The sequence below is a fragment of the Pipistrellus kuhlii genome, unplaced genomic scaffold (assembly GCF_014108245.1).
Source record: "Pipistrellus kuhlii isolate mPipKuh1 unplaced genomic scaffold, mPipKuh1.p scaffold_m20_p_1, whole genome shotgun sequence".
NCBI lineage: Eukaryota > Metazoa > Chordata > Mammalia > Chiroptera > Vespertilionidae > Pipistrellus > Pipistrellus kuhlii.
The window spans coordinates 117,954,299-117,977,730 of NW_023425404.1; the positions used below are offsets into that span (position 1 = coordinate 117,954,299).

Consider the following 23,432-nt stretch of genomic DNA (forward strand, 5'->3'; position numbering starts at 1 on the left):
TGGGACTTTAGTTGCACTGTTTGAGTCTCTTCATCCAGAGTCAGGCTGTGGCCATAAAGAAGCTGTCCTCACACTCCCTATAACATGTAAGTCTACTTGACTAGAGAAAAGTATATATGACACTTAGAGAAAAATAACAATTTTCAAGAAATAGATTCTATATTTTTAGAGCAGTTTTAGGTTCACAGAAAAATTGAAATTATAGTGTTCTCATATACCACCTGCTCACACACATGCATAGCCTCCTTACTATTAACACCATTTAAAAAAAAATATATATATATATTTTATTGATTTTTTACAAGAGGAAGAGAGACGGATAGAGTTACAAACATCGATGAGAGAGAATCATTGATCAGCTGCCTCTTGCACACCCGCTACTGGGGTTGTGCCCGCAGCCACATGCCCTTGACCGGAATTGAACCTTGGACCTTTCAGTCCCCAGGCCGACGCTCTATCCATTGAGCCAAACCGGTTTCGGCTTAACATCATTTTTTTAAGGATGCATTTTTTTAAAGGATGAACCTATACTGACACATGATCATCACCCAAAGTCCATCGTTTTCATTTATGTTACTCTTGTCATTGTACATTCTGTGGGTTTGAACAAATGTAGAATTGCATGTATCCACCATTACAGTATCATACAGGATAGTTTCACTGCTCTAAACTCCTCTGTGTGTGCGCTCCACTTATTCATCCCTCTCTCCTCCCTAATCGCTGGTATCCACTAATCTTTTTACTATCTCCCTGTTTTTCACCTGTTGTAGAATGTATTTTAGTGGAAATCATATAGAGTATGGAACTTCGTTTGTTTATTTTGTTAATCCAGAGGGAGGGAGGGAGGGAGGGAGGAGAGAGAGAGAGAGAGAGAGAGAGAGAGAGAGAGAGAGAGAGAGAGAGGAGAGAAAGAGTGTGAGAGGAGAGAGAGAGTGTGAGAAGAGAGAGAGGAGAGAGAGAGAGAGAGAGAGAGAGAGAGAGAGAGAGAGAGAGAGAGAGAAAGAGAAAAACCTAGATATGACATACACTGTATTGGTTGCCTCCTGAATGTGCCCTGACCAGGGCCAGGGGATCCAACCTGCAACCTAAGTGCATGCCCTTGACTGCTTCTGGGACCCCAGATGCTTGAGTGTGAGAGGCCAACACTCTAAACATACGGGCCAGGGCTGGAACCTTTTAAAATTGACTTCTGTCACTTACTAAACATGCACTTAAGGTTCCTCCATGTCTTTGCATTGCTTGATGGCTGTTTTCTTTTCTTTTTTTTTTTTTTTTAAGTGCTGAATAATAATTCATTGTCTGGATGGACCACAGTTCATTTATTGACCTACTGAAGGGCATCTTAGCTGCTTTCATGTTTTGGCGATTATGAATAAAGCTGTTATAAACCTCACTGTGCACGTTTTTTATTTCCAATTTTTAAAATCCTCACTCGAGGACATGCTGAGAGAGAGAAAGAGATTGGTTGATCTGTTGTCTTCTAGGGAGGAACCTGAAACTCCAGTATGTGCTCTGACCAAGAATCAAAATGGCAGCCTTTTGGTTCACAGGAGGACACTCACCCAACTGAGCCACTAGCTGGCCTCATGGACCAGGTTTTGAATTGGGTTTTCAATCTGCCGATTTTCATGTGGCACTACATGGATGCCTATATAGGTTCAAATTCATGTATGAGGAACAAACTTTAAAAAAAAATTCTTTATTGATTAAAGTATCACATATTTGTCCTCATCCCCCTATTCCCATCCCAAACCCCTCCCCACGTATGCCCCCCCCCCCCCCTGTTGTCCATGAGCACTGGTTATGCTTATATAACAAACATTTTTTAAAAGTTGCCCCTCTCCCTTGTCTTTGGATGGGTGGTGAAGTGAGGGGTTTTTTGTTTGTTTTTTTGGTCTTTTATTTGGTGTCTCACTGCATTCTCTTAGACATAGGATGGTTCATGGGAGCAAATGATGACCCTTTTTGTCTAATTAGCAACTCTGATTGCTCAGAGCCTGCCACAGCTTGTTCTTTCTCTGATTCTCTCACCGGAGAGGAGGTGGGTACTAGCATGGTTTAACTGTTTCCTGCTGGCACTGAATCATGGATATGGGGTTGCTTTTTGCTGTTGTTATGGCAGCAACAGGGAGCAGGAATGCGGGTTATGAATTGGTTAGTAGCGTGAACTGGGCAGAGATGGGTCATGGAGAAAAACCACTGCCACCATCCATTCTCTGCCTCTAGACCTAGCTACGTGCCTCCACCAGGCATTGCTTCCTGCACAAGGAGTTCCTTTTCTGCCAAATAGCTCAACTGTTCTAAGTGAGATGGGCTGGGTCACTGTGGTCTTCCCCTTCAGGACTCCACTCAGCACCCTGGAGTTAGGCGGAGTGCAACCCGAGTCCCCAGGAAACTTGTCCGTGTCAAACTGGCTGTGTTTCTTGACCTTAGATCTAGTTTCTTAACCACTCTAATCTCTAAACTTCCCTCTACTCTCTTTAATATTATCTAGCCTTAATAATGCTGTGGATTATAGAATCTTTCCTAGTACTTGGAATTGTCCTGTCTTTAAAAAAGTATTTTTCATATTAAGGATATGTTTACACTGTGTGCAGTCTTTTGAAGGAGTGAGTGGAGTGAGTTGCTGCCCACCAGCTTAGGGACCAGAAACTTAATAAAAAGCCCTAGAAGATGGTGACGATGGGACCATCAACAGAACTAGGGGAAGAGTTACAGGAATGTATAAACCATAAACTCTGAACCAGTACATTCAGTTGCAGTTGGGTTGTTTATTTTTATTTATTTATTTAAATCATCACCTGAGGATGTCTTACTGATTTTAGAGAGTGGGTAAGGGAGCGAGAGGGGTCGGGGTGCGGGGGGGGGGGGGGGGGGGGAGAGAGAACCACTGATGTATGAGAGAGGCAACCATTGGTTGTACCCTGCCCCTACCGGGTATCTGCCCATCACCTAGGTAAGTGCCCTGAGAGTGGAATGGAACTACCTATGTATGTACCCTGAGCTGGGAATGGAACCATCAACCTTTCCGTGCACAGGACTAAGCTCCTACCTACCAGGCCTGGGTTGTTGATAACAGTTTGGCAGTGAAGTAATTTTATCTCCCATAGGGTGTAACACTAATTTACTTGAGATTTGCAAGGGTGGCACCAATTCAAGCTGTCCTTCTTAAAGCATTAATTCAGCCTTGCCTCCCACTCATTCCCAGTTTGCACTTAGATGTCAGAAGTGGGAGGGGGGTTCCATGAACTTCCATTTGCCCGCTCTCCATCAGGTGCCGGAAGTCTTTGCTGGGGCAGCAATGGCCACCCAATGCCTTACTGATACACGGGCAGGGAAAGTGCGTGCGGGGCCGCACGGCGGCGAGTGCTAAAGCTTATGGTGGGAGTTCATATACTGCCTTGTACCCTCAGAGCCGGACCCTGGACAAACACGTTATTGGATCAGGAGATTAAAGAGGTACCTCCAAGTTTTGGACCCCTCACTGCCAAAGCTGAAACCCACCGCAGTTATTTGCAAATTTAGAGGGTGGAAGAATGCCGCCTCGTCTCCTGGCCCTGTTTGTAAGTGTGTGTGTACAAAATCCAGTGGGAATGTAGCAGGCATGCAGGTACACTGGTTCTTCCCGGGGAAGCAAGTGTGCAGGCATCCAGGGGCGCAGCGGCCCCCCTTCTTGATTCTGTGAAACCCCGGGCAGCAATCCTCCCCTCCGCATCCCCCCTCCCCCCCCCCCCCCCTTCCAGGATCGGGTGCTTTGCTTGTGAATGCTTTTCTCTTTGATCGGCGCACTTTTATTTCAAGAATGGAGTGGGACTCTCCCTAGGGCGTTATAGGGTGTCAAATATGGCTTTTGCTCCTATTGCAGAAAAACAGGCCCAATGCAATGAATGCACCGGGTTTCTGAACAGTTGCCCAGAACCGAAACCGACCATCAGCAAAGTCGTTGAAGGGAGAGCAGGGATTCCGAGGAGGGCGGGGCTCGAGCGGGGATGGAGGAGGGTGATGGAGGGCCCTCGCTCAGCGCCCGGGCCTGTGAGCAGGCTGGGGTGCAGGGGAGTTGGGAGGGAGGCCTGGGCGGGGCGGGGCAGGAACAGCTGTGCCGGCCGCGGCAGGAGAGCGGGCTCAGACCCAGCGGAGCCATGTGGGACGTGAGCGACGTGTGGCGGCGGCTTCTGCTCAGGCTGCCGGGCCGCAGTGAGGGTTTCTGGGAGCGCCGCCTCCTTCCTCCCGATCGCGTCCAGCCCAGCCCAGCCCCGGCAGGAGGTGCGCACCCAGGCGAGGCGGGCGGCGCTTCTGGGTTGATGCACCGCGCACCCCCCCCCCCCCCCGCCCCCCCATCGCCTTCGCCATCGCCATCTCTCCGGTGGCAACCCCCGGAATACGTATGGGGCTTAAAGTCAGATGGTCAGCTGTCGGTTGCAGAAGGATCCAGTTTAATTTGCTCTTCCACTAGGAGAGATAAAGGCATGTTGAAAATATTGTAAATGGTGACTGAGAGAACCAAGATATTTGGGTCCTGTCTCGGGGGCTTTACCCCCTCTCCTCCCACCCCCCACCCCCCTCATGCGCTGCCCGGGTTCCAGATCTTGGGAATGATTGTTGCGAGAGCAATGTTCAGGCCAAGCCAAGGTTTCTAAAAGATTTAGGAAAGTAGGGTGAGGACGAAGCACCGGGGTGGCGGGGATCCTGGTGAGACTCATTATCAGGGAGCATCTCTGGCGAGGAGTGACCCGAGAGCTGTGTCCCACAGGCGCACTCAGCATCTTCCCCTCAGGCTTTCCTCTCTCCAACCTTTAACATTAAGCGGATTCTTCAACTTGATTGTGCCTGACTCGGATTGCATGTTAAGAATGCAGAGTACTTACTGCCTGGCTCAGTGATTAGAGCGTGGGCCAGCACACCAAAGGTCGCGGGTTCGATTCCTGGCCAAGAGCAGGAACCCCAGCTGCAGTTCCATCCCCCGCCCTGGTTGGGGGAGGGGGGAGGAAGACAACCAATCGATGTGGTGTGTCTTACATTAATATTTTTCTCTGTCTCCCTCCCACTTTCTCTAAAACTCAATGGAAATAGTATCCTCGGGTGAGAATTAACTAAAAAAAAAATTTTTTTTTTTTAAGAATGCGGAGTATTAGAGTCTCACTCCCAGAGGCATTTTAACCAGCGTTCTTGGGAGATTCGGCTGCGCGGGTCTACAGACCAGCGGACAGTAGCGCTCCTTTCCTCCCAGCACAGTTGAGGTGATTATTCTGGGAAGCCGTGCCCGTTGTTTTTAGGGGATGGTAGGAGGAGGCTTAGGGAGTCTAGGACCTTCAGCCAAGGCTGAGTGTAGGGCATTATCTTGCAGCTGGTTGTCGTCGCACTACTGATGCCAGCCTGCAGGGGGCACCAGCAGGCTGCCTTTGGCTCGCTCGCGGCCCTTCCCCGCCCTTCCCCACCCGCTCCCCACGTGAAGGAGGGGCTGGAACCAGAAGAATGCGTTCCCGCCCCAAAGCTGACGTGTGCACCGATGCCGGCCGGGCTCTTAAAAGCCCCAGCGGAGCGCGGGGCATCCTAGCAGAGCTGGACCGGAGGCGAGCGGGAGGAGGCCGCGGAGGACTGGAGCTGGCTCCCTGGGACTGCGGCTGTCACAGCATCCCTGAGTGAGGGACTCACTGGGGGGCGAGCCAGGCCCCGCGGAAGTTGCGGGTGTATCCCCAGGCCCGCACCCCTTTCGGACCGCTCGAGGAGCCTCTCGCCCGGTGCAGGCGCCCATCACTAAGCACAAAGCACGTTTCCAAAAAACAGCGCAAAGGAGAGCGCCCGAGCCGCGCCCCTGAGCACAAACTCCCTCTTTCCCTTTGTTTCTGGGAGTCGACCAGCCGATCTCTTCCCCAGTCTTAAGTTATTCGCAAGAGGAGGGCCGCCGAGGTTAGGCTGTGAAGATGCCCCTGGAGCTGACTCAGAGCCGGGTGCAGAAGATCTGGATCCCGATCGACCACCGCCCCTCGCTGCCCAGAAGTGAGTACAGACACGTGCAGGGGCCCGGCGGCTGGGGAGCGGCGCGCCGCGCGGAGGGCACAGCCATTGTGCGGCGGGCGCCGGCGCGGAGCTTTTGTACCGACTCCTCGCCACCCACCAGCGCGTTCCTCCGGGGCCGGTGCCTCCCTCCACCGCAGTGTCTGCAGGCGGGGCGCCGGCCGCTCCTCCCCGGGGCGGGGACAGCGTGGCTCTGGCGCCCGCGCTGCACCTCCCCAGCCCGGCGAGCGCCTCCCCGGCCCGGTGTGTGCATCACCGGGCGGTTCCCCCGAGCGCAGAGGGAGCCGGGAACCGCGATCGCGCCGGGGTCCTGGCTCCGGAGAGCGCGGGGGGGGGCGGGAAGTGCAGGGCACATAGTGAGCCTTTGCTTTGGGACCTCTGAGAAGGTGCGCCCGCTGCTCCCCAGTCTTGGCCACGCTTCCCTGTGCCCGCTGGGCTGAGTCCGGCCTAGGGATGAGGCCGCTCGTACGCGAAGGGTCACCTCGGGTCTCCGTCTCTACCTCACCTCTCTCTAACCCTCTCTCTTCACATCTATTTCTTTTTGTTTTGCTTTTGTTTGTTTGCTTTTTGTTGTTCTTTACCTCTATTTAGGTCGCATCGCTTAGCCCCTCTATATTCTGTCTCCTTCCTGCATCTGTTTCTACTTTCTCTCAGTCCCCTTTTCCATACATTCCTGTCTCATCTTTATATCCCCTCCCCATAACTCTTCTTTTTTCTGTATATTTATCATCTTTATATTTGTCCTCTGTTTTCACCTCTCTCTCTTTCCCTCTGTACATATATCCGTCTCTTGTCTCTGCTCCCACCTCTAGCTCCTGTGCTGGGCCCACAAGAGAGCTTGCCCTGGAATCAAGCCATTGACTCCTGTTTGGGGGAGGCTCTGTGCATCCCGGACTGTACAGTTGGCAGCGTTTCGCGGGGGCGCGCGAATTGAACGCGCTGGACCGTGCTCGGAATTTGCTGGCAGTTCACCAACCTACCCCGTCTGTCGTTGGCCAGAAATGCTTTGGAAAGGTTTACCTTAGGTTCTATCCCTAGCTACGGGGAGTCATCTCTTAAAAGGGAGGGTAGTCAGTGGTTTGAAGGTAACACCGCTCCTCCAGGTAACCTTGCCCAGGAGCCCATCAGGTGGATTGGGTAGAACCCAATGGTGGTGTTCTGCCCCTAGGTTGGATTGCCTGAGGAAACATGGGATCCCAGGTGCAAACCCTAGGGATGGCTTCTTCTAGGCATCAGTGGTTGTTTAGGGGAGGTGGCCTGCTGACCTCTGCTGTCATGACAGCTCACACAGCTGTGGTGACAGGTCTGGTGTGAATCACTGCTCCCTGCCCCAGGAGGTGGGGAGAACTGGCCCTGTGGTGCTCCTTGGTCATATAGGAGATGGGGACCTGGTTAGGCATTCCAGACACTTGGGGCCCCTCCTCCATCAGCTTGTCGCCTTTGCTGGACCTGCAGGTTCTTGGGGCCACGGAAGCCTTATGGAGGACTGGGTTTATTTGCAAGGTAGCTGGGAGTTTGGCAGTTCTGCATCTTTTAGATACACTCTTTTTTTTTTTTTTTTTTTTTTTTTTTAAAGAATGCTTTATTGACTTTTAGAAGGAGAACAAGGGGGGGAGAGAAATATTGATGTGGGAGCCTCCTGTACATCCCCCAGGGAATTGAGCCTGACACCGGGGCAAGTGCCCTGACGGGGAGTTGAACTGGCATCCCTTCAGTGCATGGGGTGACACCCAACCATCTGAGCCCCAATGGCCAGGATTAGATATGCTCTTTTTTATTTTTATTTTTTAAGTTGAATTCAATGATGAGAGAGAATCATTGGTTGGCTGTCTCCTGCACTATTGGGAGTTGAGCCCATAACCCAGGCATGTGCCCTTAACCAGAATCAAACCTGGGACCCCTCAGTCCTTAGGCCGATGCTTTATCCACTGAGGCAAACCAGCTAGGGCTAGATATTCTCTTAATAGTTTATAAACTACTGACCACAGTCTGCTTGTATTTCTATAAAACCTATTGGTGGTGAGGAATGAGTACCTCAAATGGTGAGGGAGATTCGGCTACAGCAAGACGCAGAAACAATTCAACCCTTTGTGACTTGGAATAAAGTGTATTTGTGGAGCACTTTGTAAACTGTAGTTGGTCATATGAATAAATGTTCTCTCTCTCTATGTAAATGCATGCATTTGTGTGTGTGTGTACGTACACACATGCACCTTTAGTAGTTCCTTGAGGTTCATGGTGGTGGGCTGAGGTCTGGGAGGAATGACCCTGAGTCTGCATGTAGAGGGCACAGATTGACTGCGTTTGCCCAGTCCTGTGATTATGAGAGACACTAACGTGCAGTGATGCTTCCTTCCTCGCGGCATCAGAGACCCATCCATTAGACTCTGTCAGTCTGCACGTCTCACACGCCGATGAGAGGCTTGCCTAAAAATCCCTGTCAGAACCTTTCAGAGCTTGGGGGTGGGGCGGGGGATGCTAAAGCGGATGGATTAATTCCCTTTCCCCGCCTACGTCTGGAATTCTGCATGTGGTTCTCACACGCAGTGTAGTCTTAGATGTGTTCTTATAAAAATAACTGCAGCCTAAATAGTTATTACATGCCCTTATTTCAATAAGCGGTGTCTTTCTTGGTTCCTATAGCCACATTTGTCTTTCATCAGAATAGAGAAAACAGGGTTTGTTTTTCTTGGCATCTTTCTATGTGGTGTCGTAATTGGGGGTCTGCAGCAGGTTCCTCTGAGGGCATGGGGAACATTTCTAGTCATGTGCAAAGAGCAATGAAACATCAGGAAACCCCAGAGTGATTATTTTGGTATTTCTTCCTCTGAAGCACATCCATTGGATGCCTTGTTAGAATACCCACATGGTGGTGATTGCTTCTTACAAAGCCTGCAGCTTCCTTCACATGCAAACCATAGCTTGGGGAGACTTAACTGACTTGGTAAATCAGCTTCGTTGACAAGGACTGGCAAGGGCTGCATATCCTTTGTTTATTATCAGCAAAAGTGGAGAGCCTCTGCATGGGAGTCCCTGCTTATTTACCCACTCAGAATCTTAGTCTTCTCGGCCCTGGCTATATAGCTCAGTTGGTTAGAGCATCCTCCCCATATGCCAAGGGTTTGGGTTTGAGCTCTGGTCAGGGCACATCCAAGAAGCAACCAATGAATGCATAAGCAAGTGGAACAACCAATCAACACTTCTCTCAAATCAATTTTTAAAAAAAAGCCTCAGCTTTCCCATCTGTAAAGTAGGTTGCATACTGTGTACTGATAGAAGAGTTTTCATCTCAGCAGGGCCTAAAAGCCACTGATGGCATTCAAATTTAAAGAAGGAAGGTGGGGCGTATTTCAGAGGAATTCCTACCTATACTGTTGATGCTTGGCTCTGGCTACACATTAGAGTCATTTGTAGCAGAATCCATAGGATACTTTAAATCAAGCCAGAATTGCCACAGGCAATAAATGTATTTTTATTGATTTCAGAGAGGAAGGGAGAAGAGATAGAAACATCAATGATGAGAAAGAATCATTGATTGGCTGCCTCCTGCACACCCCCACTGAGGATGGAGCCTGCAACCTGGGCATGTGCCCTGACAGGGAATTGGACTGTGATCTTCTGGTTCATAGGTCAGCGCTCAACCACTGAGCCACGCAGGCTGGGCTGCATCCTGTTTTTTTTAAGAGTGCTGTAGGTTCAGCCACTGGTGGAGAACCACTAGTTTAGGAAAGAGCACTTAAAGAATTTCAGGTGAGAGAGACTCCAGTGAGCCCCAATCATGTCTCTCAGTACTTGTTTGGTGGGCCCTCGCCTCACTTGTGGGTCTTTGTTTACCCCTCTGGGGTGAGGAAAGCTATAAAGGCTGATGCTGACATAGGCAGCTGAAGAAAGCATTTCCCATGCATGACATTGTAGTGAATCCTCCCAAGAAACTTTATGAAGCATCCCTCCATTTCACTTAGAAAATGAAACTAAGACTGTGAGAGATCAAGGAACTTGTTCAAAGTTCAAAGAAGCTGTGGGAACTGGCTCTGAACTCTATTTGACTCCAGGCCCTGCCCTCTGAGCCACTATGCTATTGTATTGCCTCCCAAGGTTGTCAAATGATTCACTAAAACTGCCCTGTCCCTCAGTGTCCTTGGCAGAGATCATGAAGGGCTGGGAGGGCCATTCATTGGACAAAGATTAGTTAGGCATGTGTTGAAATGTGCATGCAAAATAGTGAGTATGGTATTCATCAAATAGTACAGAATAGCTTTTGGAAAAGGGTTGGTTCAGCTGGATTCTCCCCCTACCCCACACCCACCCCTCCAAAAGCCTCAGGCACACGCTCCTGGGGCAACTCACTTAGTGTTATTTATTTAAAATATATTTTATTGACTTTTTTACAGAGAGGAAGGGAGAGGAATAGAGAGTTAGAAACATGGATGAAAAACATCAATCAGCTGCCTCCTGCACACCCCCTACTGGGGATGTGCCTGTAACTAGGGTACATGCCCTTGACCGGAATCAAACCTGGGACCTTTTAGTCCACAGGCTGACACTCTATCCACTGAGCCAAACCTGTTAGAGCTAGATGTTGGTTTTAAACATCAACTAAAGCAGACTCTTTGAGCTAATGTGATGCCTGAGAGCGATTATGTCTAGTTGACAATAGTTACGTGTTTGCTATTATTTTCTGAGCCTGCATTTCATTCTCCAAGGGCCAAGTGCATGCAGCTGTTTCGCCAGAGAGCCCTTCCTTGGTGATGGTGTAACTGCAGGGTCACAGCAGGTCTTTCTTACAGAGTTTGGTGTGCCCTTGCCTGGTGGGAGTAGGTTTCAGTGGTTACTGTGAACCCACAATGATCAAAATTCCATCAGGCAGTGCTGGGGACTGACCCCATCTGCATGTGTCTATCTTTTCTTTTGTTCATCCTCACCCAAGGATATTCTTTCCACTGATTTTTAGAGAAAGTGGAAAGGAGGAAAGGGGGAGGGGGAGAGAGAGGTGAGACAGACACATCAATTGGTTGCCTTCTGCACGCGTCCCAACCTGTGCTTGGGATCCAACCCACAACCCTTTGGTGCAGAGGTTTTGGCGTGGCGCACGCCGATGCTCTAACTCCATGGTGGGCAAACTGCGGCTTGAGGGCCATATGCGCTCTTTGGCTCCTTGCGTGTGGCTCTTCCACAAAATACCACGGCCTAGGTGAGACTATTTTAAAGAATTGGTGTTAGAAGAAGTTTAAGTTTAAAAATTTTGGCTCTCGCCGAAGCTGGTTTGGCTCAGTGGTAGAGCATCGGTCTGCGGACTGAAAGGTCCCAGGTTCGATTCCGGTCAGGAGCATGTACGTTGGTTGTGGGCACATCCCCGGTAGGAGGTATGCAAGAGACAGCTGGTCGATGTTTCTCTCTCATCAATGTTTCTAGCTCTCTATCTTTCTCCCTTCCTCTCTGTAAAAAATCAATAAAATATAAAAATTTTGGCTCTCAAAAGGAATTTCAATCGTTCTACTGTTGATATTTGGCTCTGTCGACTAATGAATTTGCCGACCACTTCTCTAACCACTGAGCAATGCTTGTCAGAGCTACACGCAAACAGTCCCTTCTAATGGTTCTCCTTGGGCTTGTCATTGAAGCAATAACTTACCCATTTGTAGAAGTGAACACAAATGACTTGGGTATTTTTGAGGTTAGCATTTTGGAGGGTTTCTGGGTAGAAGACTCGTAGGAGGGATGGGAGCGATAGCAAAATGTCTTCCAGTGGTTGATTTTATATTCTGAGCATGAGTTGTAGTTATAAGTATAGTGAGTGAGGACAGCTGTCAAGTATCTGCTTATGTCAGCGGGTTATATATTATCAGAGAAGTTAATAGAGAGTATGTTAGCATATAATCAGATTAACCTGGGTTGTAGGGCTGGTATTGGAATTGCAGCCTCTGTCCTTCTGGCTGACCATTTTCAGGATTGGCTATTCGGGTCTGTACATGAGAGGGTTGTGGTATATGGACCTGAGCAGGGCATATGTCCCAGTTGTGGGTTTGTTCCCCAGTTGGGGCATGTATGGAGCAACACATTGATGTTTCTCTCTCTTTCTCCCTCTCTCAAAAAAAAATCAGTAAAAACATATTCTCTGGTGAGCATTAAATAAAATATTACAAAGTAAGAAGTAGGGATGGATTATGGAAATTAAGACCCCAAGGGTTAGTCAAAAGCTTTTGTGGTTTTCCTGTTCTATTGGAGACCCTGGAGCACTTGGGCCCAGGGACAGCTGTGACCACCTTTGGCGTCCCCCTTCCAGCTCCTTGAGCCTTACACAACAAGCCAAAGGAATAGGAAGAACACTTGCCGCTTTGCCAAACAAAGGACTGATGGTTTATTTAGACTTGAGATTTAACCTGATTTTTTACCTTAGGATATTTACTCTGCCGTGTCTTTTTGCTTTTTCTTGCCAAAGCATCTACTGCCAGAGGGGATTTGGAGTTCATTCATATGATTAGTGGGTAGTAGAACTAATCCCCAATTTGATAAATCAGTCAATATGTCTCCACTTCCTTGGCATGAGTCCAACAAAAGTATTTCATAAATGTGCATAGAGATTGTGTGTGTGTGTGTGTGTGTGTGTGTGTGTGTGTGTGTGTCCATCTATCTCATGTTTGGATGCTATTGGGAGCAGAAGCTTTGTGAGGGCATCAGATAAGATCAGGGAAAAACCAATGGCTTGGGGGGGATGATTAGTACAATAAGTATTGTTTTGGGGCCCAAGTGAGAACGCTTTCCTCATGTATCACCTACAGCTGCCACAATGCACATGGTAGGGTGTGTCTTATGGTCCCGTTGGTTTTGGGGAGCCTGTCATCTTTCTCTGTTGTCCCTCGGGATACAAGAAAGCCCTTTGGTGCTTCTTTCCTCTATTCATGTGCTCACGCTGGGCAGGGAAATTTCTAGGCACTTGCTTGGTCATGGCCACTGGGATCTGAGGAATCTTGGCCTGAGCTTTTGTGGCTCCTGAATGTGTTCTGGCCTCCTGATGGCCTTCCTCCTCCTCCTCACTCTGCATGGAGGTCACTGATGGTCAAAACCATTAAAGAAACAGCCCCTGTGCAGTGTGCTTGCTTCCTCCTTGCCCCTAGCCTATAGGTCCAGGGCATAGATCCTAGACCTGTAGTGGGCATTTGGACATCTGACCTCAGTTTGGTCACCAGGCTGAGTGTGGGCATGTGTGGGGGCACATCCAGCTTAAGAGGAAGCGTTCTTCCTTTAAGCCTGTGCTTGTCAGTGGCCTGGTAGCTTTCTCTCCTCTCCCCCATCTGGCACTCGCCTATTAGAAGCAGAGCCCCTGTCTAAATCTGACCATGGCCTAGATTTGGGGTGCAACCTAAATACCTTTGCCTGCACCCTTGTAGCTGGTGCCTGGGAAGCAGTGCTGCATGGCTGCTGAGGAGAGCTGGGCTGACTGTGGCAGCCAGTGAGCTCCGGGCAGCGCTGCTGGGCTGGGAGTGGGCAGATGGCCAGTCTTGCTCCCAGTGGGCAGCCCCTGGCTCACGTGTACTTGTCACCAGGATACTGGAGTTGCCTGAGAGTCTCAGGGGCAAGACGCCAGCCAAGGAAATACTGTGCGTGAAATGTTTAGACTAGGGCTCTATGGGCTGCCCTTTTCTTTTTGGCTGCTTTCTTAAAACACAGTGAAAAACCTCTCTCCCTGGTGTTTTGTCTTATTGAGATTCTGAGGAACATGGGACAGTAGTTAAGCAGCGAAGCCAAGAGGAGATTCACAGGCAAGACCTTCTGGGTTACCTGGGACTCTGCCAAGGCTCTGTGACCTGGAGCATCTGGGACTCTGTTGCCTGCATTTCCTTTTTATTTTTATTTATTGATTTCAGAGAGGGGGAGAGAGAAAGAGAAAGAGAAAAACATCAATTTCTTGTTCCATTGTTTATGCATTCATTGGTTGTTGATTCTAGTTTGCGCCCTGACCTGAGATCGAACACCAAACCTTAGCATATGAGGATGATGCTCTAACCAACTGACTTACCCGGCCAGGGCTTGACCTGCCATTTCTTAAGCAGAGCACTGGCTTCAGTCAGAACTTGGCAGAAAAGGGCAGGAGAGTCTCAAGGACAGAGGAATTTATCTGTCACCCTTGATGGGGGTGGGACTGCATTCTGGGTCCCTGACATACTTTCAGTTGATAAACTCTTACTTGTCTTCTTTAAAAACAGTTTTAAGGAAGGTCATCCAGACCTACTGTGTGGAGGTTGGGAAACTGATGATTGGCCTCTCTGTATTTCAACTGTAGTAGCCCCACTCCTACCTGCCACCTCAATTTACATATTGCATTTGGAACCTGTTGACCTCATGCTAATTGGTGTTGGGGGTGTGGAGTGCCTTCTACTCTGGGGTTAGTAACCGGCTTCCCAGCTGGCTTTAGGGCTCTGGTATCAGGCTGGGAATTGAGATTCCTGTCATTCATCACCTGAAAACAAGATGGACTACAAGGTGTGACTAAAGGGCTCTGGCCACTAGGGAGCGCTAGCCCCACTGGATTGTATAATGCCCAGGGCTTTCAGGTGGGAATGAAATAGGGATTTCTGTGCAATTTTTAAGTTTACTGTGGGGCACAGGACTTGGCCCATCCTTGAGCACTGCTTCATCCATGGCACTTTTCTTTATTTCTCTTTCCAGCCTGTGGGCCAAAGCTGACCAACTCCCCAACAGTGATTGTCATGGTTGGCCTTCCAGCCCGGGGTAAGACCTACATATCCAAGAAGCTGACTCGCTACCTCAACTGGATTGGTGTCCCCACGAAAGGTGAGGCCATGTCCCAAGGCTGAGAGCCACACTGCGTGTTGTAAATCCTGCTCACCAAGCCCCCCACTGCCCCATCTCCAGCTGTTGGGGCTCACCACATAGGGACTATCTTGTCTTGATCTCTCTCTATATTTTGGGGACTTTTTGTGGCTGTGTCCCACCATGCTGTTTACACTCCCTTACCTTGTGTTGAGATCTTTTCTAACTGGCCGCTCTGTTAGTCCCTCTGCCCTGAATCCTGCCCAGCTCAGCCCATGCCTCCAAGAAAGAAGCCTCCTCTAGCCCCGAAGTCTGTGCTGAGCTTTTTCCTTTAAATTCTTCCCATGGCACTCAGTTGTGATGCTCATCACTGACGGTCACTATATTGTGATGAATCTCTGCCTAGTTTCTCATCTGTATGGGAAATGTCTTAAGAACAGGGACTAACTTTTGCAGTTGCTATTCCCCGCTGGGCCCAGCACAGCGCCTCTGATAGTAAGTGCCCAGTAAATACTCAGTGCTTCCTGTGGGTGCAGGCTGCCCCGTTTGCAGAAGAGTGGCTGATTTGGACTTGGCTGTGGTGCGCAAGCCTGCTGTCTCCTGGGCACCATCGGCAGAAAGCATTGTCTGTTTTCGTTAGATGTATGGCTGCCACCTATTCTCAGTCTCAGCCTCCAGCCCCTGACCTCTTGAGGCTGGAAGGGGCTGGGCTGTAGGTGACAACCTGTGGAAAAGCAGGAGATTCTGAGCCGTGTTTGGTCTGGGGGAAGCTGGGCTGCCTTCTATTCTAGGTCAGTGATTGCACTGGACAAGGCAGTTCACCTGGTTTCCACATCTTACCGGGATCTTATTCAAGTTGGCGTGTGTGTGTGTGTGTGTGTGTGTGTGTATGTGTGTGTGTGCGCACGCGCGCTTGGCTTCCCTTTTTGGAGAGTGTTCCTAGCTGTGTGAGTGGCCCTTTTTCCTGGGGGCCAGCTGAGTGACTCCTCCGTTCCCTCTGCAGTGTTCAACGTTGGAGAGTACCGCCGGGAGGCTGTGAAGCATTATAGCTCCTATAACTTCTTCCGCCCTGACAACGAGGAGGCCATGAGAGTCCGGAAGTAAGGCCCGAGCTGCTGAGCTGCCGCAGGAGGTTTTGGGGTTTGGTTTGCTTTGCTTTTGAAAGCCAGGCTTGTTAAGAGAAAGAGGAAGCTGGCCTGCAGTGTGGCTCTCTGTAGGTGACCATCAGATCTGGCCCCACCTCCATGTGTATTAAGAGAAATTTCCTGGCCGCTCTGAGGCTTGCTGTTTTTATCTGCTCCGGATGCTCTAATCCAGCTCAACAACAATGTTTCATTATGAAGAATGAACAAAATCATTTTCATGGAAAACCAGCTGTGTCTACATTTACTGAAAAGGGTGGTGGTGTTTTGTTTGTTTTGTTTTTTAAGCCCAAGGTGCTCATGAAACCCAAGTGCAATGGTGTTCCACCCTGGCTACACTTTAGAATCACCAGGGAGCTTGGAACAATCCCATTGCCAGGCCTACCTACCCCAGACCAGTTTGGTGAGGATCTATGGGCCAGACTTGGGCATAGGTTTCTTTTCTTTTTAAAAAAATATATATTTTGTTGATTTTTTACAGAAAGGAGGGAGAGGGATAGAGAGCTAGAAACATCGATGAGAGAGAAACATCGATCAGCTGCCTCCTACACATCCCCCACTGGGGATGTGCCCGCAACCAAGGTACATGCCCTTGATTGGAATTGAACCTGGGATCTTTCAGTCCGCAGGCTGACGCTCTATCCACTGAGCCAAACTGTTGTCGGCTGGGCATAGGTTTCTTAAAAGCTCCCGGGGGGTTTCATTTGTGCAGCCAGCATGAGCGCCATTCCAGACGGTCACTGCAGCCCTCTGTGCAGCTCTGGTGGGGAGCCTCTAGGCCTGCGGGGTGTGCAACTGGCAGCCCTGGCCAGCCTGGCCAGTTCAGCAGTAGGACCTCCAGTCACTGCTCAGATGGGCAGGCTCTGATGCATGTTCTCCTCTTTTTGTTGCAGGCAGTGTGCCCTCGCTGCCTTGAGAGACGTCAAAAGTTACCTGACGAAGGAAGGGGGCCAAATTTCAGTGAGTCGGGAGTGTGCTGGCTCTATCTCCAGTCCTGAATGGGATGGTGCCCTGGAGAGGGTGAAATGTAGACACAGCCCAGCCATTGCCAAGAGCCATTGTGGGGACACCTCCAGTAGCGACGACTGCCTCTGTCCTGAGAGCTGAGGGAAGCAGGTGGCTAGAGTAGCACAGGGACCCAGGAAGGTGGGTAGCGGGCAGAGTCAGGCACAGCCAGCTGGTGTGCTCTGCTCACCTCTCCTCTGTGTGCACTCGGCACCACCCTCCAAGGCAGGCTGGACCTGGAGTGGCTGCAGCCACGGAGCCAGGGTCTCTTCCTTATGCACCTTCCCTGCAGGTTACTGTTACTCGTTTGCTTTAAGGATTGTGCCCTCCCCTCCTCTTCCATCCAACACCCCCCCCCCCCCCCCCCCCCCGAGCTGGAGTTTGTGGGAGAGGGCAGAGAGCGGAGGGCTGTGGGGCAGGGGGCAGTCTCTCTGGGAATCACATTTTTTGGCTTCTACCTAGAAGTGACAGGCCTGATGATCTCCTTGGTGACTTGGTAAATGCTGTTCAAACTCAAACTTGGGTTCTCTTCACTATCCTTATTCTCTACCAGGTTTTCGATGCCACCAACACCACTAGAGAGAGGAGACACATGATCCTTAATTTTGCCAAAGAGAATGATTTCAAGGTGAGTCAGACGTCTTGTCTTGCCCTGGAGTGCTCAGGAGAGAGGAGAACCCAGAGGAGTCAGCTGATTTATACTTGGTCCTTCAGCTCCTGCTGCCCTGGCTTTGCCACATGTATTGATAGATAGGGCCTACCAGGTGCTGGCTTCTAGGGTTACTATGAAAGGTGGAGGGTGGGGAGGCATCTCTCCATTGGGCAAGGACTTGAGATTGAATAAGTGGTTCCTTTTTTTATGTTTTGAAGATTTCTGAGTGGTGTCATTCCTCCTCTCATATTGTGATGGCATCACAGTGATATCAAAGTGGGCCCTTTGCGTTACCATATTTATTGCTTCCTGGCGTTTCTGCCTCTCTTCTTCCCAGGTGTTTTTCATCGAGTCGGTGTGCGATGACCCTACAGTTGTGGCCTCCAACATTAGGGTAAGACCACGCAGGACCCCCGCTCTGTGGCGGAGTCTGAGAAAAGCAGGGAACCAGGTCAGGCCCAGAGCAGTATCTAGACCCTGAGAACAAGCTGCCTCTCTCAGCTTGTTGTTGATATTGTCTGGGAGGTGGGATCCAGGGAGGTCAGACATGTGGAGTGTTATTTAATTTAGAAGCATGTTCTGCAATCTGGCCTGGCTTTATCCAGGGCCCTTTCAGAAAGTCTGCAAAAAGCATTCATTGTTGTACTTGGGAGGTAAGGCAGCGTCTGGGAACAGTTTCTGGGGGAGGCAGTAGCGCGGCGGCTGGGTGGTGATGGGGTTGCTTGGGGCAAGAAGCAGCTCAGCCCTCCAGGCAGGTAAGTACTTGGTTGTGGATTGACAATGGCCGGAGGACTCAGTGGACTAAAGGCAGAATTCCCAGTTTGGTAAGCAAGTAACAAATTCTCTTCCTTCTGGTGAATCTACATATCCTCCTCCCTGTGCCAAGAGAAGGTTGCCCACATAACTGAGGGTAATGGGCAGCTTAATTTGATTCATTCTGGAATTGTATCACTTGATAACAGTATATGGTAAATACAAACAGTTACTGTGGAGACTTTACCACAAGTTACCTTCTAGATAACTTTCTGTCTGTTGCTACATATAAGTGTGCATCTTTGAAGGGCTGCTGAATGCTCATGAGCTTCTGGTACTGGGCCTGTTCTCCAAGGCAGTGGGAATATTTACACGCATTTCTAAGAAGTGAGTTCATAGTTCAGGAAGGGCTATTCACATTGTGGAAAATCAGCCCAGAGTGGTTCCAGCGGAAGAGGCTCAAAGGACGAGGAAACAGAAGTTGTTGTAATCTAAACAAAGGGTTTCGCTGTGTTTCTTTGGTTGGGTCCTACCAGCTCCACTTGGTAGTGAAGGACAGAGTCTCTGCAAAGTCTCGCTTCCCCGGTGAGCAGCTGTCACCACATGTTCGGCCAGGACTCACTCGCTCCCCCCCTCCCGTGCTCAGAAGCCTCTTTCTCTGATTAAGCCTCAAAGAGACTTTGCAGCTTAACTGTCCTCTTTGTGTGGGTGGCCATGCGGGGAGAAAAGATTTCTTTTTAAGGGATCCATTCCATGGCCTCCAGCATGGTCACACGATTGTGCAACCACCACCATCGAGCCCTAGATCTGTTTCGTCTTCTCCGGTTGAAGCTCTGCACCATGAAACACCAACTCCCCACTGGACTCTGGTGTTGAAAGAGTAGCTGCCTCTTTCTTGTGGCTGTGGTAGTTGTGGAGGAAAAGGACTCATGCGTTAAAAAATTGAGAGATTCTCCCTACAACCTGCCAGGTTGCTCAGACCTAGTGTTCACGTGGAGGAGGCGATGGCAGGCTTGAGAGTTGGTTCTCCTCCATCTCTTTCCCATACGAGTGAACCTTGGAAGGAACCGGGCCTGGGTTAGAAAAGTGCTAATCGTAGGCTGGTTGCTGCCTATCTCTGGTGGTGGAGGAAGCGCCCTGCCTGGCACCCAGGGCCAGGGCCAGCGCAGCAGCGCCAGAGGCAGCTTTGCTAACGGAAAGCCTGTTCTTGGTGTGGAGAATGTCTCAGGTGCTTACACAGAGCTCAGTTGTCGAGGGCTGGGATGCTGCAGGTGACATGCCCACTGGGTTGATCCCAAATTGTGGCCCATTCAGAGGTGTACATTAGACCCCTCGTGGGTCCCCCGTCTCTGTCCATCCAGTCAGCGATCCTTTGTCTGCCAGGGTGCCCTCCCCGAGTATTTGTCGGGTTATGACTCAGCACCAGTGTATTTCCTTTTTCCCTCAAACACTGGTTCGGATCATCCATTGTTCCAAGGCTGTCTGTGCTTTCCCCAAGTTGCCTGCCCCAAATCCTGCTTCAGCTTAGCAGAAAGTCTGCAGCGTGATTCACGAGCTGCCTCTTTGTGGTGTTACAGGAAGTGAAAATCTCCAGTCCGGATTACAGAGACTGCAACTCAGCAGAGGCCATGGAGGACTTCATGAAGAGAATTAACTGCTATGAAGCCAGCTATCAGCCCCTCGACCCTGACAAATATGACAGGTAGTTCTTCAGAGGGGATCCTCTCTGGATCACCTACTTTAGGGCTTTAAGTTCCCACAGTGCAGTTGCTCCTGGATACTTTCAGGAACTCTCCTAAAATACCTTTTGAACAAAATTCTTCACTGCATGTCCAGTGTAACTATTTCAGACACTTAACTATGTAGCCGTGCAGGAAGGAATATTCAGCCAGTGGCTGGGTCCCTTTGGTATTGCCTATTTTTCTTTTCCTTTTTTTTGCTTTTTTCTCCCACCTCTTCCACACACTCTGCTGTGTGAGTTACAGACTCACTGTTAGGTCACATAGAAGCAGACTGTGCCCTCTGAGAACATACAGCTGGATGGTGTGGTTCTCTTGGGGCCAATCTCTGCCCTTGGCCCCAACCGGGTGCTGCACTGATGGGGGCAGCGCGTTCTGACCTGCCGGTTGCCTTCCTCCGCAGGGACCTGTCCCTGATCAAGGTGATCGACGTGGGCCGGCGGTTCCTGGTGAACAGAGTTCAGGACCACATCCAGAGCCGAATTGTGTACTACCTGATGAACATCCACGTGCAGCCCCGCACCATCTACCTGTGTCGGCATGGAGAGAGCGAGCATAACCTCCAGGGGAAGATTGGAGGGGACTCAGGCCTGTCCATCAGGGGCAGGAAGGTAGGAAGGGAACAGGGGGAAAGGTACTGGAGCTGAAGAGTGGGGTGTGAGTGTGTGTGTGTGTGTGTCTGTGTGCCCCTGCATGTATATGTCTACATTTGTGTGTATGTGTGTGTGTGTGTGTGCATCTCTGTATGTATGTGTGTCTTCCTGTGTGTGTGCTTGTGTTTGTGTGTAAGGGAAGGGAGTGTCTCCAGGGCTGAAAGGAGGGTGTGTGGAAGGTGGCTCCTCAGTTGCTCTCTGTCTCCTCACCATCCTCATGACAGCCAAGTGACCATTCCCAGTGCAGGGAATGAGCCCTGCACTGCCTCTCCAGGGGGCACAGGAGCTGGGAGTCCAGTGTGTGTCCCTCTTGTTTATGCCCTCAGTTTGCCAACGCCCTGAGCAAATTTGTGGAGGAGCAGAACCTGAAGGACCTCAAGGTGTGGGCCAGCCAGCTGAAGAGCACCATCCAGACGGCTGAAGCCCTTCAGCTTCCCTATGAACAGTGGAAAGCGCTCAATGAAATCGACGCAGTGAGTTCTGGGTCTGGCGATGGCCATCGGGGGGCAGGAGAGAGAGGGCCAGGAAGCCTCTTCTTGCCGAATGTGCTGTAAACCCTGAGAGCCCTTTCAGACCACACGTGTGTGTTGACCAGCTCAAGGTGACTGGGTCTTTTCTCCAGGGTGTCTGTGAGGAGATGACTTACGAGGAGATCAAGGACACCTACCCTGAGGAGTACGCTCTGCGCGAGCAGGACAAGTACTACTACCGGTACCCCACTGGGGAGGTACGTGTGCTGGCGCTGCTGTCCCTTCTTCCTAGGGTCATTGTCCATTCGGTGAGCAATGGCCAGGTGTAGCTGCTGTGTGCTGTGCCTGGTGGAGTTCACCATGGTCCTTCAGGGGCTGAGTATTGGGCTGTTGATCAGCCACTGCCTCTCTCTTTCTCTTCAGGCTTCACCAGCAGTCACGACTCTGTTTCTTTTCTGGCCTCTGTGGGGGCTGCTGATCAGCCCTGCCTTTCTGATCAGACCTGGAGATAGACCCAGAGACACTGACTGACATAGAAACTGACCAATCAGAACCAAGTCTGGGTGAACTGTGAGGAGCCAGTGGCTGCCAAGGAGGCAGAGCTTTTAACGCTGACTGGCATAGAAATTGACCAATCAGAACCAAATTGGCCTGCAGGGGAGGACAGTTAGGGATGATCAGGCAGGCAGGCAGAGGCAGTTGGGGGCAATCAGGCAGGCAGGGGAGAGCAGATGGGGGCGAGATTAGGCCAGCAGGGGAGGGCCATTAGGGGCCAGATCAGGCCAGCAGAGGAGGAGAGTTGGAAGCAAGACCAGGCTTGCAGGGGAGGGCAGTTGGTGATGAGATCAGGGCAGGCAGGCAGAGGGGTCAGAAGCAATCAGGCAGGCAGGCAGAGGCAGTTGGGGACAAGATCAGGCTGGCAGGAGAGAGCGGTTAGGGAAGATCAGGCAGGTAGGCAGAGAGATTAGGGGCAATCAGGCAAGCATGCAAAGGGGTTAGGAGCAATCAGGCAGGCAGGCAGTGGCAGTTAGGGGCGATTAGGGAGTCAAACAGGTGAGCAGTTAGGAGCCAGCAGTCCCATTGTGAGAGGGATGTCCAACTGCCGGTTTAGGCCCAATCCCTGTAGGTAGGAAGGGTAGAGCAGTTGGGGGTGAAATCTCTGGAATCAGGATTAAACCAGCAGTCAGACATCCCCCAAGGGAGATGGAGAGGGTGCAGGCTGAGCTGAAGGAATCCCCCTCCCCCTTCCATTCACTAATTTCATGCACCGGGCCACTGGTTTTATATAAATGGGATTGTACAGTATGTGGGCTTCGGTATCTGGCTCCTGTCACTTAGTATACCATTTTCAAGGTTCATCTATGCTGCAGCGTGTGTCAGACTACACTCCTCCTGCAGAGGGAAAGGGAGGAAAGGAGTGGTGAGAGAGGGAGGGTGCAGGCCAGTGTCCTCAGGATCGCTTCTCCACCTCCTCAGCAACACACGGCGATTTCCCTTTCTGAGGGAGCATGCTGAGGTGGGTTCCCAGGGCCACAGGCAGCAGCACTAAGACCCGCCTGGGTGTTGACTGCTCAATCAATCGTATGTCTTCTAGTGCATAGTGAGGGGTGGCCAAGGCGGCCCAGATTTTGCCTTCCTCTGTGTGCAGCTCCAGCACAGCGCCTGTCCCTCTGTCCTTCCATCTTGCAGTCCTATCAGGACCTGGTCCAGCGCCTGGAGCCAGTGATCATGGAGCTGGAGCGGCAGGAGAATGTGCTGGTCATCTGCCACCAGGCTGTCCTGCGCTGCCTGCTGGCCTACTTCCTGGATAAGAGTGCAGGTGCCACATTCCTCAAGCGTCCTGGGGGTGGGGGGCTGGGGGCGGGTTGCCATCCTGAAAGGAGGAGGAGAAAATGACCTCTGAGCGTGGGGTAGCGGCAGACCTGGTCCTGCCTTCCCCGACCTGCGAGGTGCTATTGGGCCTCTGAGAGCCCTCAGGACAGCCCCTGGGAGCGCCATAGCAGGACGTGAGGCATGGTGGGCCAAAGGCTTCATTCACAGCCCCTGAAAGCTCTCATCTGCTTTCTCAGCAGCTTTGGGCAAGGGGGAGGGGCCAGCTCGTCTCTGCAGCCCCCCTCTAATGAATAAATAGCCCAGAAAACTCTGCCTGCAAAATTTAAGCCTGAGTCGGCCAGAGGTTCAGCTGAATCCTGGCACCCCCCCCTTTTTTTTTTTTTTTTTTTTTTTTAAAC

General features: G+C 50.7%; 1 protein-coding gene across 7 annotated transcripts in view; it reads left to right on the forward strand.

The window, feature by feature from the left end:
- The window catches only part of PFKFB3 (6-phosphofructo-2-kinase/fructose-2,6-biphosphatase 3), an 88,856-nt gene that overhangs the window by 53,931 nt on the left and 11,493 nt on the right, over positions 1-23,432 (forward strand). For 2 of the 7 annotated variants that reach the window (XM_036461202.2, XM_045588577.1), the window contains exons 1-11: positions 5,447-5,997; positions 14,683-14,808; positions 15,791-15,887; positions 16,823-16,889; positions 17,488-17,562; positions 17,924-17,980; positions 19,917-20,041; positions 20,482-20,689; positions 21,058-21,204; positions 21,354-21,458; positions 22,891-23,020. In XM_036461202.2, the coding sequence (XP_036317095.1) occupies positions 5,922-5,997; positions 14,683-14,808; positions 15,791-15,887; positions 16,823-16,889; positions 17,488-17,562; positions 17,924-17,980; positions 19,917-20,041; positions 20,482-20,689; positions 21,058-21,204; positions 21,354-21,458; positions 22,891-23,020 (1,213 nt within the window). In that variant the 5' untranslated portion in view covers positions 5,447-5,921. Of the gene's footprint in view, positions 1-5,440; positions 5,998-14,408; positions 14,568-14,682; positions 14,809-15,790; positions 15,888-16,822; positions 16,890-17,487; positions 17,563-17,923; positions 17,981-19,916; positions 20,042-20,481; positions 20,690-21,057; positions 21,205-21,353; positions 21,459-22,890; positions 23,021-23,432 lie in introns of those variants that run through there. The other 5 variants (XM_036461168.2, XM_036461186.2, XM_036461196.2 and 2 more) reach the window with 5 other exon arrangements.